Source organism: Sinocyclocheilus anshuiensis, unplaced genomic scaffold (genome assembly GCF_001515605.1).
Source record: "Sinocyclocheilus anshuiensis isolate Anshui unplaced genomic scaffold, SAMN03320099.WGS_v1.1 scaffold1623, whole genome shotgun sequence".
Taxonomy (NCBI): domain Eukaryota; kingdom Metazoa; phylum Chordata; class Actinopteri; order Cypriniformes; family Cyprinidae; genus Sinocyclocheilus; species Sinocyclocheilus anshuiensis.
Window position 1 is genome coordinate 1,256,357 of NW_015553403.1, and position 14,615 is coordinate 1,270,971.

The 14,615-nt window shown below is 38.5% G+C and overlaps 1 protein-coding gene across 1 annotated transcript in view; it reads left to right on the plus strand.

The window, feature by feature from the left end:
• Window positions 1-12,044, plus strand: part of LOC107668300 (dolichyl-diphosphooligosaccharide--protein glycosyltransferase subunit STT3B) — a 69,116-nt gene extending 57,072 nt beyond the window's left edge. The window contains exons 6-16 of the mRNA XM_016460123.1: window positions 3,017-3,115; window positions 3,318-3,464; window positions 5,143-5,191; window positions 7,187-7,341; window positions 8,188-8,399; window positions 8,575-8,762; window positions 8,854-9,025; window positions 9,187-9,360; window positions 9,607-9,720; window positions 9,903-10,109; window positions 11,964-12,044. Coding sequence (XP_016315609.1) covers window positions 3,017-3,115; window positions 3,318-3,464; window positions 5,143-5,191; window positions 7,187-7,341; window positions 8,188-8,399; window positions 8,575-8,762; window positions 8,854-9,025; window positions 9,187-9,360; window positions 9,607-9,720; window positions 9,903-10,109; window positions 11,964-12,044 — 1,598 coding nt within the window. The remainder of the gene's footprint in view (window positions 1-3,016; window positions 3,116-3,317; window positions 3,465-5,142; window positions 5,192-7,186; window positions 7,342-8,187; window positions 8,400-8,574; window positions 8,763-8,853; window positions 9,026-9,186; window positions 9,361-9,606; window positions 9,721-9,902; window positions 10,110-11,963) is intronic.
• Window positions 12,045-14,615: the final 2,571 nt, after the last annotated feature.

Genomic DNA, 14,615 nt, shown 5'->3' on the forward strand with positions numbered 1-14,615 from the left:
TGCAATATAACAAAGAGTGAAAAATTGAAGGGGGTCTGAATACTTTCCGTACCCACTGTATATAGCCTAGCTTTATTATGTTTTTCTCCGCTCGCAGAAGCACTGCAGGTGCACGATGTGATATGACCATGTGAATCCTCATGTTCTGTTGTTTGCTGCTTTTTGCGCATGTAAAATTAATCCCCGGGAAACAAATGTTAGTATTTTTTTAACGGGTCACAGACACTTATCCTTTCTAATTTAATTCAATTCTAATTTTAAATAATCTTGTCTGTTAACAATCGGTTAACGAGCGTCGGTTGTTGGTTAGGAAAAATAACTGAAATGAACATCCCTAATATCATGGTGGTCTTTCATTTAAGATAAACCTGTCCCTCAAGGTTATGTAATGCACCCATTCTCAGTTTTTGTTTTTACGTGCTGTCTAATAAACTCTTCCTGTCTAATTAGGGGATTCATGGCCAGAATAAGCTGTGAAGTAGACCAGATTTTAGCCAGATACTATGGATCTGTGAGAATTTAGCCGCATTCCTACTGCAGGAAGTAATGCACATTTCAGGAACTTCAGAAGTAGTCCAACTTGTCAGACGTTCCTGAAACTCGCATTGACGACATCCAGAGAGATTTGGAGTTGTCAGTATTCTTTTGTTCTTTCTATTGTCTCAGATTCGCATTTCCATCCCTCATGTTAACATAAAACCAACAAAGTATCCAAAGAGTAACAAAAGCACAGCTCTAATCCTGGTGTCTTCCCTTTGTTGTCCTTTGTTGTTGCTGCTATTGTGTGGTGCACTGAAATGACACAATTAGATTGCGTCACCACAGGTTTCCACTGTAGGTGCCAATGCAAAAGTAAAAGTTATCTTTAAGTGTGTAGTTCCTCTTCCAGGTAGTCACTCTTGGGAAGTACCAGAACTAGATGTTCAGAAAGCCACTTTTGTGACTCCAGACCTTGGACATTTCGTCACCGGTTAAATCAACCCTTTTTTACTCTTTTTAATCGCTGCTCTTTTCCAACTCCTTTTAAGAGCTCCTTTCACAAAACGGTCCGTCAGCTGTCCACGGATGAGGAAATGTTATGCGTGTTGTGTCTGGAGGGCTAGGTGTGTATTGTCCCATTTTAGTGTGAAGATGGTCCGGCTTGGCCCTTAATTAATGCTTCTCAAAGGCTGACAGCTCATACAGTTCTGTCACAAGCGGCTTCGGTTTCCTCTACTGCGCAGCTGTATCGCCGTCTCTCATGTACACACACGCACCAGTGTGTTTTAGACCTCTCTTCTGATAGGCTGTCAACGCCTGTCTCTCAGGTAGGGGTCCACTTTACGGATCTGTCAGTCAAGTATCGCACAGGTGACAGACTGTTATGGTTGTCTTATCTTCTAGCGATGACTGCTCTCTGTCACTGGCGTGTCAGTGTTTTCTCTCCATTTTGCTATATTGTGCAGTTTCTGTCATTTTTGGCTAGTAAGAAAAGACAGGTAGGAAACTAGGTGATATCTGGTTTAGAAAAAGAGGAAAATGTGTATATTGTGCACTATACAAATACAAATATACAAATAGCTTATTTGTTGTGTTATACAACCTCTTTCTTTCTAAGTGGGTGTTTCTTGATCCAAAATAAGATACTGTACATATTCGAGTACATTTTTTGTCATGTGTTGTTCGACTCTTTTACTCAACTGCTCTTGTATTGCTGGGACTGGAGCCCAGACTGCATTCAGGGACATTCTAGGCCCCTTGTCTCCCTTCACAACCCCATTCTGCTTGAGGCAGACCCACATACCACTGCTGCCATTGGACAAACGTAAATCCAGAACGAAACAGGAGTAAACTCAATAGCTTCATGTCAGATAACAAGTCATACTTTGCAAATTGCGGTGGTGCTTTAAAGAGACCTTTTTCATTCATTTACTTAGCAGACTCTTTTATCCACAGCAAATTGCAAATGGGGAGAAATGCACAGGCAATTAATCATAGGGAACTTACAATATTAAGAGTGCCTCAATACAGATTTTGAAGCATTTGCAGCAGGAGAGCAAAGTGGTACAGAACAGTGGAAATATTAATGTGGAAACCATGGTAACTTTTTTTTCATGATTCTTTTATGAATAGTAAGTTTAAAACAGCATTTATTTAAATGGAAATCTTTTGTAACACTATAAATATATTTTACTGTCTCCTTGGACCAATTTAATGCACCCTTGCTGAATAAAAAATACGAATTTCTTTTCAAAAGAAAGGGAAAAAAAAAAATTTCTTACTCTTTTGAATGATACATTTACATTTGTCCATTAACAGATGATTTTTTTTTAATTGTAAGTGACTTACAATAGAGGTTCATAAGCAGTTCATCACAGGGATAAGGGATAGTTTTCTCAAAAATGAAAATACATTTATTGATTTACTCAACATTATGTTGTTCCAGACCTGCACGACTTGTTTCTGTGGAACACGCAAAAAAATATATTTTGAAGAATTGTGCTGGTCGCTCTTTTCCATGCAGTTACAGTGAATGAGGACTAAAGCATTCAAACAAATAATAAAAGCACAATAAGCTGAATAATGCTCTATATTAGTCTGCTGAAGCCATAGGATAGCTTTATGTGCAGAACAGGCCAAGATTTAAGTCACTACGTTTCAAGTCTTTAGAAAATGTGGAAATAAAGTGCACAAGTCAGAGACCACTTTCAGGATGCTTTTATGGTGTTTTTGTGTACTTTTTTGTGTGACCATCTGTAACCATTAATTGTGGTTCCATGGAAACATTTTCTTCAGAATTACTCCTTTTATGTTCCACTGAAGTCATACGGGGTTGAACGTAATTGCCGTGAGACAATATTGACATCATTTTGGGTAAACCATCCCTTTAAGTGCTCACATAAGAGCTTTTTTTTTTTTTTTTTTTTTTAGAGACGCTATCACAGTGACTATCTAGGGACACTAAGTTTGATAGTTCTGGTAAGCATCTTTGCGTCAGATAAATCTCAGTTTCTTTTTCTGTTTCTCTTTATCTCAGCCTACAGCACATTTTATATAGTGGGCTTGGTGCTGTCCATGCAGATCCCTTTTGTTGGCTTCCAGCCCATCAGGACGAGTGAGCACATGGCTGCTGCAGGTAAGACTGGTTTGCCTCTATTCTTCAACTGTTGCTCTTTTACACTGATCTCAGATAATCTCACTCAACTCCAATCCATAAACTCGGGCCATGAGAGCGGTGATTTACATGACTTTAGATTAGCACCAGGAATTCATGACCGTTGGGAAAGTATCTGAAACGGCTGAGTATGTGGGTTAATGGTACATTTGTGTGTTTGCAGGTGTATTTGCACTGCTTCAGGCTTACGCCTTTCTGCAGTATCTGAAGGACAGACTGACCAGGCAGGAGTTCCAGACATTGTTCTTTCTGGGCGTTTCTCTGGCTGCGGGGGTGGTTTTCCTTACTGTTATTTACCTGACTTACACAGGTGAGTGCAAAAAGACAACGATTAAACAAATACATTTAATTGAATAAAACTTGGTTTGCTTGACCAGACTTTCAACTGAACTTCGACCACAAATGTGAAATGTTTTTTTTTTTTGCCAATAAAATCCGACTTGGTTTAAATAAGCCTTTGATTGAACCTCAGTTAGTCAGAGTGTGATAAACTTTTCCACTTTTTATTAAAGTTGTCTTCTAGACAAGGACAAGTGAGAAAATGAATATTTATTTATTATATCTCATGTTTGCTATTGTCTGAAATTACAAGAAGGCATCTATAGCATGCAAACATTACATTTTGAATTAAAAAAAAAAAAATAAAGACAGCTTGCCCCACATATGCTGGATCATAATTACAGTTTAAATTAAGAGTTTTCTATTTTACCACATGCTTAATGTAATTTATTCCTGCAATGACAGAGCAAAATTTTTAGCAGCCTTTACTCTAGTCTTCAGTGTCAGTCATTCTAATATGTTGATGTGGTGCTCAAGAAACGGTTCTTATCAATCTTAAAAACGGTTGTTTTTTTGTCAACCATAATTTTTGTAAGGATTTATTGATGAATGCAACATTAAAAAAAAAAGAACATTTATTTGAAATGGAATATTTTTGTAACGTTATAAATGTCTTTAGTCACTTTTGATAAATTAATGCATCCTTGTTGAATAAAAGTAACTTTTTTAAAAACTAACAAAATATGACTCACCACAAACGTTTTGAGTTTTCATTTACCTGCCATGTAGAAATCTTACTTTAACATGCATAAACGTTTTTAGCATAACAAAATCACTTGTCTCATGTCCATCATATATATCAAATATATGGTTACATGCTAAAAATGATGCCGTTTGTTAGTTTAAGGGTGTGTCACAACTTTAGCCACTGACATTTCTTACCCCACTCTGTATTGAAAGGTCGCAAATGTCACTGGAAGATTTTTTTTTTTTAATGCTGCACTGTTTTACAAGATTGTCAGTAAATAGATTGCACCATAATAAATTGTTACCCTGCGTGACTGATTTGCAGAATAAAAAGCTGTTTTTTTTTCTCAGCGTAATATTAAAAAGCTTCATTGCTGTTTACTTGTCACGTAGAGGACACAATGCTGATGAAATATGAAACACTTTTTTTTTTTTTATATATATATATACGTTTTGACATTCGAAGAGCACATTCTTAAATTATATTTTGCCCTCGACTAAATCATCCAAACCAAACATCTTTCAGTAAGAAAGGAAAAACACATCCACACCATCACATCCAATTCTCTGCCTTCTCACCTGAATACAGCGTGACTCTATGACCTCAGCCTCTTAACACTGCACCTCTGCCAGTATATATGGAGTCAGGGTGATTTGCTTGTATTCCCGACGCACCCGGGGCTTTCATTAATCTTACTGCTGCAGGTCCACGTCTGCAGCAGGCCTCTGAGATCTCATTAAGAACTCCCCTCTGCTCGCCACACTGCTTTTCAAACCGAGCACAGTCTTGTAGTGTAGATTAATTGAAAACATTGCCGGCTATATGTGTGGTATTAAGGTTCACTGGACATAGTCCAAGCTCGTCAGTGTCTCAGAAGCTGCTTGAAAGTGCTCTTGAGTCAGTAATGGTCAGGTGGTGCCCATTTGCGTTTAATCACTCTGTTGTGTTAATGTGCTTTCAGGGTACATTGCTCCTTGGAGTGGGCGTTTTTACTCTCTCTGGGACACAGGGTAAGTATGCCGTACAGTTTACATTGCATATAGTTTTTTTGTTGTTGTTGTTTGTTTGGTGTTCGGTCGTATGAGTAAGTCGCTAATAGCTCATTAGCACACCCCGTTAAATGGCTTAACAACAGACCTGATTTTGTCGCGGGCTCAAGCATGTAGCATGATTTATGTCTGTAAGCAGTCTTTTGGATTGGCTTGAATTATGTCTGAATAGCTGCCTTCAGTTGATATTCATTCACGCTGCCAATGAAACCCCACTTCTAGTGCACAAACAAGTAGTGCTGTGCTATTATGACAAGTTGTAATTGTTATTCTTTGATATTGTAATCACTCATTAATAGAATTGAAATCTCACAGAGCCAGTCAAGAAATGTCTCAGTCATATATAACTCCACAGTCATAAAATAAATACACCACACTTTTCTTAATTTTTTATTGAATTGACTTTAGTTGAATCTCACGATATTTATTTAGATTTTTTTTAAACTAATATTAACTATAATAATGTAATTTTTTGTCAGTGTCATTCATTTTATTCACTCTTACTTAGATAATATTATTTTACAAAAACAAAACGTTTTAGTTGACGGTCACATTGTAGCAAACTTTAACCAATGTAATTCTGTGAGAAAAATCTGTTGTTTAGTATTATATAATTTAAAATGTGAGTTAAACATCATACACAAATTTCATATAGAATGGATCATATTTCACCCCAAAATGGTAAAATAGATTTTCTTTTTTTTTTCACTGATGATTCTCATTATTGTAATAGTGTTTTATTATTATTAAATGGGAATGTAGTTTAGCATAAATAATTGCATAACAGCGCAACAGATACTACAAAGTGTGTAAATTGTATATAATTTAATGAATTAATAATTATTTTATTTTTTTATTTTGCATTTTTAATTTTGAAAATGAGATATTGGAGAAGAAATGTGCTTAGTTGTCTTAGTTGTCACAATGCAAAAAAACATTTAAAAAGGCTTAACGGTCCTAAAATAGTAATTAATTTAACTTTGAGCGACCAGCAACACATCACCTTAGTAACCCTGAAGCTGATATTTCACTTCATAGAGATCTATGGCACTGATTCAATGCACTGAACAGCACTGATGCAGGAAATCCCCTTAAACGTTGAAAGATACTACGACAAATATATCGCTTTCATCTTCTGACAACTGATATTTTTTTCACTAATATATGACTTGGTGAAGGAGAAGGACAGATGCAGGTAATCGCACACGCTCAGTTCTCCAACATGTGAATGCAAGGAAAAACATGCAAGTGAATCGCCATCATTTAGACATGATCACATTTATGTATGAATCGAGATTGTGATTTTTTTTTTTTTCCATTAATCGTGCAGCCCTAGAACCACCATGAACAGACGTGAAAGAAATCATGCAGCTGTGGATCAGACACACTCAACAGGACATGTTGTTGTTACTGATAGGCCTTGTATCGTAATTTCAATTAATAAAATTTTTGTGGCAGCCCTACAGGTAGAGCAGTGTTTGTACGTCTCTCAGCCATAAACCCTTGACTTTTTTGCCAGCTTCTTCATGTTCTTTGGACTCAGTGATACGTCGCCCATCATAAATTCATAAATGTGTAACTACCTCAATGCAGCAGCTCTGCTGGAAGACCCACAGTCCTGTCGAGCTCTCGCTGTGCACACTCCGCACAGATACAAGGTCAGGTCACCAGATAATGATCACAACACTGATAGTCACCAAAACTGAGCACAGAAATGCAGCAAAATTGAGAGGGCGAACAGCAGCACAACTCCTCAACAAACAACCCCCTGTTCAGCAACCGTGCAGTTTTCGCTTGTCCATGTTAAGTACTAGCCAAATAGCTATAGGCATTGTATTAGACTGTAGTTGTTAGTGTAGCTTGCCAGTAGTTAATGTGGTAATTTAATGCTAGTTAGTTTTATTTGCAACATTTTACACCGCAAGTCAACACAGCCCATTTGCCTATTATGCTCAGATATGCGAAGATCCACATCCCTATCATCGCCTCTGTGTCAGAGCACCAGCCCACCACCTGGGTCTCCTTCTTCTTTGACCTGCACATCCTGGTCTGCACCTTCCCAGCAGGCCTCTGGTTCTGCATCAAGAACATCAACGATGAGCGAGTCTTTGGTGAGCATGTCTAACATCCTTGAAATTACCAGACAATGTGTCTGCATTCAGTTCAATTCATTATTTAAAGTCATTACAAAAATGGCTTAGAAATGTGAAGTCCTGATAAAAAATTTAGAATTATTTGTTTGCAGATGATGTTTGATTTTATGTTTCCATCTCTAATGTAATGGCATTTATACATTGGTGTGGCTTGAATGCCCAAAAACTTTTAAGTAAATAAAATTAGTTAGTTAAGCTGGTGTCTTTCTTACATGTTACATTGGAATCATTTTAAGCCTTAGTTTATGAAAAATATTCATCCAAAATATTCATCCATTGAATTCAAAATGTATGAAATGTTGTCAGGGTATATTGTTGAAATGTCCCTTGCTTTTCTTTAAAATCTTAATTTTGATCCTCTAGAAGTGGCACTAAACATCTTTGAGCTTATTTCTGCCAGCAGGCTGTTTATTCTGAACAATTTTAAGCTGTAGTGAATATGTCCTGTTTATGCCTGAGAACACTCACTGCTGTTTTGATGTCTGCTATGAGTATTTCCACTTGTTGAGAACAGAATGCATTGATTTAGTCCCAGTCCCCAGAAGAGTTTTTTTTTTTATGGCTATCATGGAGTTTCTGGAGTCTTTCAGCGGAACAAACAAGGGAACGTGAACAGGCAACATGTTGCTACATGTTTAAAGGCCCACCTCTGTGTTTTTTTTTTTTTTTTTTTTTCTCTCTGGAGTCATTATCCAGTACAGAACTATAAACACTACACTGCAGTTCATTACCGTTCATTCTGTACTGCAGTGCCACATTGTGTCTGCTGGAATCATAAGTGATGTTTTCCCTGTTGCCCTCTAGTGGCTCTGTACGCCATCAGCGCGGTGTACTTTGCTGGTGTGATGGTGCGTCTGATGCTGACGCTCACCCCAGTGGTGTGCATGCTCTCAGCTATCGCCTTCTCCAGTGTGTTTGAGCACTACCTGGGTGATGACATGAAGCGTGAGAACCCGCCGGCTGAGGACAGCAGTGATGAGGACGACAAGAGGAATCAGGGGAATCTCTATGATAAGGTCAGCGAAAGGACAAAGGTCAGGCTAAGGACCCTTTGGTGGATAAAACGTTGCATTTTAAGCCTGCCGTACAGTAACACATGCATGGTATCAGAATTGTGATTTGGGGGATGGCTTGTTTGTATCTCATCTGTATTCAGTCTGATCTAATCGGTTGGTCCTTGTGCATTTGCAGGCCGGCAAAGTCCGAAAGCATGTGTCGGAACAGGACCGCCCAGAGGAGGGTTTGGGCCCCAACATTAAAAGCATCGTTACCATGTTAATGCTGATGCTCTTGATGATGTTTGCGGTGCACTGCACGTGGGTCACCAGCAACGCCTACTCCAGTCCCAGCGTAGTGCTGGCGTCATACAACCATGATGGGTAAGAGCACTTTCACGTGACCTATTTCTTGTTTAAAAGAAGGAATATCTGAGTTACTGATTTTTCTTCATTTATTTATAATTACCTCCAGATCACGCAACATTCTGGATGATTTCCGTGAAGCGTATTACTGGCTCAGGCAGAATACAGATGAACATGCTCGAGTCATGTCCTGGTGGGACTACGGGTATCAGATCGCAGGAATGGCCAACCGCACCACGCTGGTGGACAACAACACGTGGAATAACAGCCACATAGCACTGGTGAGGACAGCAAACTTTGCTTCAGACACTACCATGAGGTCTGATTTGCTGTTGTTTAGGAATAAACGGTGACTCTTTCTAAAACAGCATTAAGCTTTGGCTCAGTAGTGCCATCTTGTGGACAATGAAAGATCATGATCAATATTCTGTTTCCTTTGTAGGTCGGTAAAGCCATGTCCTCCAATGAGAGTGCAGCCTATGAGATTATGAAGTCCTTGGATGTGGATTACGTCCTGATCATTTTTGGGGGAGTGATTGGATATTCAGGCGACGACATAAACAAATTCCTGTGGATGGTGCGCATTGCTGAGGGGGAGCACCCTAAAGATATCCGGGTCAGTGTCAATCCTGAAATATCTGTAAAGGAATTCGTTATTTTATCGTGTTATTGAATTTGTATAATAAAGGAAAGTTTAGGCTTGGGCAGGTTTTTAGGGTATGCTTTTGTTTTGGTGATTCCCCACCCTCCCCAAACTTTGCTTTTAATTAACAGGGATCATTTCATAGCAGTGATGATGTGTTCTATTATTCCATATGTCAGAAACGAGTCCTCAAACTGCCATCTTTTTGTTCTTTCGTAGGAAAGCGATTACTTCACACCGCAGGGGGAGTTTCGAGTGGATAAGGCCGGCTCTCCAACCCTGCTCAACTGCCTGATGTACAAGATGTCTTACTACCGCTTTGGCGAAATGCAAGTGAGTGTTTCTTCGCTTAATTCATTAGGTCCATATACAAGAGTCGCATAATTGTGTTGTGACACTGTTTGAAAACAAGAGCTGATCCTTGAGCTGTCACCATTTTACAACTCTGATATTGTATTAATGCACATATAGATAAAGCCTTGCTGCTTGCTTAATGCCAAACACCTCCTCCACAGCTGGACTTCCGCACACCACCTGGATTTGACCGGACACGAAATGCAGAGATTGGCAACAAGGACATCCGTCTGAAGCACCTGGAGGAGGCGTTCACCTCCGAGCACTGGCTGGTGCGCATCTACAGGGTGAAGAAGCAGGGGAACCGACAGGCTCTGGACCACAAGCTCCGCAACATCGCAGCCAAGCAGAAGTACACCTCAAAAAAGGTTCTTCCCTCTCTATTCCATTAGAACAGCATTGTTATTGTTCTTGTAAAAAGTTGTAGCTTAATAGCGGGGTTTGTATTAAGACCATAGTAACCACCATAGCAAGTTAAAATGTCAATTTTCAGGAATGTTCATTTATTTATATAACTACGTTATTTTATAACTTTATTGAACTTTGATATTTTTACAGGGTTTTTCCATTGTTTTAATTTATATAATACCATGCATGTATAGTTGACATTTGAGGCTTAATACTATAGTAAAGCAATAAAAGTATTTCAATTTGAGTGTTTTCAGCTTGTTTATTTTCATATAAAAATATGGCTTGCAGTTGCTTCAAACAATGGTATAAACATCATTCAATGTAAATTGTGATAATCGACTATTTTGATTTTTGTCACAATTGTGCAGGCCCATCTACAGGGTGAAGAAGCAGGAGAACCGACAGGCTCTGGACCACAAGCTCCGCAACATCGCAGCCAAGCAGAAGTACACCTCAAAAAAGGTTCTTCCCTCTCTATTCCATTAGAACAGCATTGTTATTGTTCTTGTAAAAAGTTGTAGCTTAATAGCGGGGTTTGTATTAAGACCATAGTAACCACCATAGCAAGTTAAAATGTCAATTTTCAGGAATGTTCTTAATTGATTGTCATGAATGATTAATTGATCATTCATTTTAACATTAAAAGAACAAAATTCATGTTGGAGGGCTACCATGTCCATGTGGCCTTTTTAATAATACCGTGTTTATAATAATAATAAATATTCATATGATAATAAATATGGTTTGAAAAGTGTTTATTTATATAATTGTAAATATTTTTTATCATATGAATCTTTATTATTACAGTGTTATTAAAAATATTACTTTGTATAGTGTAAGGCATTTTACACAAAATGAGATTTAAGACAAGTTAATGAAAATGTGTCCTTTTATTATTTCTCAGACAAAATGCTGCACATTTCTTTGTGAAATTGAAAAATGCCAAATAATAAAACTAGCTTGAAATTTGAAGGCAAATCCCAAATCTAATAAATACAAATAAAAGAAATCTCTTTGCCTGTGCTCTTTCCATTAAAAATCAGAGGCAACCACTGCATTTTAATCACGACCCAAACAAAGGTGAAATTTGAACGGAATGGTCTGACTTTGTGAAACTATACTACGTAAAAAAATCTGAATGAAACAAAAGCATAAGACGGGCTGAATGAGATGCAAATGTCACTCTCTGACAGCAGGTGGCGCTTATGGAACAGCAGGTATTTATAAGCTGCTGGCCCTTTAAGACCAAATGCAAGGATCCAATATAATGATGCACATGCGATTTCTTTTTCCACTGTTTACGTTTGCTTTAGACACGAGAATACTTGCCGAGATGGTTATTTTGAGAGAATTTTGTGTGCATGTGTCCATTCGAGCACAAGGATATGTGTAAGAGGAATCAATTCTGTGTTTGTGCGCTGTCTGAAACGTGTGCCGAATTGAATTGTCTTTAGCCTCTTCATGGCACTTGAATGTTTAAATCGGCATGACTTAGAAACACATGCAAGTGATCAACTTACGTTCCGGTTCACGGTTTAAATCAAGGCAAATCAAGGAAGGAATTTTATATTACTATGACACAGCCCATCGGGCAGGGCAGTGATACATTTGGGTAAACCGACTGGAGAAAACAAAAGCCCTGGAACGTTGGGCTAGCGATTTTTTCGAGCCCCGTTTATGAATGATAGTAGCAGCCAAATGACAACTAAAACCTGTAAATACTACATAGTCTCGTTGTACTATCGTATCCAATGGTAAATTTTCATTATGAATGTTGACTATTCTGATGTGTTATTTCCTTTGGTTCACAGACAGCCAAGAGGAAGAGGGGATACATCAAAAACAAATTGGTTCTGAAGAAAGGCAAGAAACTGAACAAGAAGTCTGTTTAGCTATTGAATGAAAACGTTGAGAACGGAAAAAGAGGAAAACAAAAGACAAGGACAAATGCAACTAGTAAGTAATCCACCAATCAAAAAGAACAAACATGTTGTCTGGCGCCGCCCACCTGAGAACATTTGATTGGAGGCTTTTGGTCCCATGATTGCCATGACGACACGGAGGTTCCATGATGGGTTCGAGGATGGGGATCTGCACCGCGGTTTTAATCGGACATCTCTGGACTTAGTTTTGTTCTTGTGTTCTCTCTTTTTTTTTTTCTTTTTTCTATTGTACTTGAATGTGCTGGTGAAGCGAGCGCTGCCGGTGTCTCAAACGGCACGCACTGTTTGTGGTAAGTTTAATATAATCCAACCGAATGCTAAAACAACCAACAAATATGAATTTCATGAAGCTCAGTGAACCTTGGAGCACCAAAGAGATTTTTCATTTTGTCAGAGCCTGTAATAAATTAACTTTTGATTAAAAAATAAAAGATATGGGAAAATCTGAGGAATGTGGAGCCATCTACAGTGCGACAGCCCCAAAAATGCTCTCTTGGTTTTAACTGTTATCTGACGAACCCGGTTTTCTATGTGACAGAATGCAGTGGGCTCTTTGTGGCTCGGAGTTTTTTCTAAGGCAGACATTGCAAAGGACTCGATTATTAGTAATGTTTAATTCTTGTGGTGATTTTGAATATAAATAATTTTGTTTGTTACATCATTTTGAATGTTTTTTGTTTTTTTTCTATTGGTTGTAAGATTTTATGCAATAATTCTAAATTCAAATGAAGAAAAATCCGCTTTTATTTCTTATGTTGCGCATGTGTTTTGTCCAGAGGGGGCGCTGTTGTTTGGCATCTGCGCATAAGTTTGCGGAAAAACATGCTTATGGATGTTTTTCTTGGGCCAATTAGAAATAATTTTTTTCCCCCCCTTCCTAAACAACCGTCTGCCAGGACAAAGCGTGAATTTAATTAGTTGTAGGTTTATAAAATGCTGCATTACTAGCCTTAATGCACTTTGTCTTAGTTCACCTTAATGTGGATCCACTACTGAGTAGCATGCAGGTGGAGAGTGCGTATTTTTAGTGTGAATATTCAGACTTTTTTTTTTTTTTACGTTGAAAAGGGCGCTTCCTGCAACATCCAGTAGGTTTTCTTTTCCTCAGTTCGTCTGGGCTGCCATTTAAACTTTCCCCGCTTTGTTTGTTTTCTGCCTTTCTGCCTTTTTCAAACCTTACATATTGCTTTTGCTTCATCTGTTTTTGTAAGATAATTAGAAGGAAAATTTGATCGTTTTTTTCCCCTCTTCTCCATAACCTATCCATATTATTCTGCTCTGAGGGCTCTGAAGCTTAGGGGGAAGGTATTTATTAACAAGAATGCATTTGAAGTTGAGAAGAGGAAGCCTTTCATCCTGAAATGCAAAAACTATATTTTCCGTTTCATTTTCAAGTTAAAATTTATTCCATAAATTGTAAAATAAAAAATATTAAAAAAAAAGAGGTAGAGAAAGGCAAAGATGCTGTTTGTGAGAATGAGTTGATGCCATTTGTGAATAAAAGACTCAATGAAAGAATCGGCCTTATCCATGTTTGCAATCTCACATCCTTTTTCATTTTGTCTAGGATCATCTTGCTAGTTTTAATAGAAATGTAATTCAAAACATCTGCTCCAGCTGCTCGTCATTGGTGTTATTCTACAGGTGTCCTCCAGGGGGCAGCTGCTGCACATTACATCGAGGAGGCGCAGTTTTTTTTAAGCGAATCAGATGAGCTGTACTTGTCATGTGACTAATCACTGGAAAAGTACGTCATGACAGCGCTGATGGAACGCATCTGAAAAATGTAGTCTCCTCGCTCCTCTGTCCTCCATCCTATGACCCGGAAAGCGATCGAGCTCAGCCATCTTGTAGGACATCTCAATGCTCTAATTGCACCGCGAGGATGAGGAGGCTTCCTGAGGAGCTATGAGCGAAGATACACAGGTGTATCCTTTGCGGAAGTGTTTTTCATCGTAAAACCTGACGCACGTATACATTCTCCTCCCCCTTCACATCTGTTGTAATAATTTTAATTTATATTTGACCTTTGCCGTTTAGATAAACCATACATGTCATATATTTCAAACAGGGCATCTTGCTTTATTGATATTTATTATGAATGTCTTAACAAACTTGAACAACATAAGGGCAGATCCCTTTAGCGCAGCTGATGATGCTTTGAAGTGACGCTAAAGGGAGCGAGGCTATATCATTTCACTTGGTGCCGCGATGCTGTTGTGGTCTGCAAACACTGCTCACCCCTGGTGGAGTTTATTATTATTAAGTGCCGGCCGTTCTATCTACCGAGGGAATATACAGCCATACTGCTCGTTGCTGTATACATCCCTCCCAGCTCCAACAACAGCAACAGGAGCAAGGCACTAAATGAACTGTACCAGCACATCAGTGAGCAGCAGACAGCCCACCCCGATGCTTTTCTCATCTTGGCTGGGGATTTCAAACACGCAGACTTAAAGAGTGTGTTCCCAAAAATACACCAACACATAGACTTTCCAACTCGGGGAAACAACATTCTAG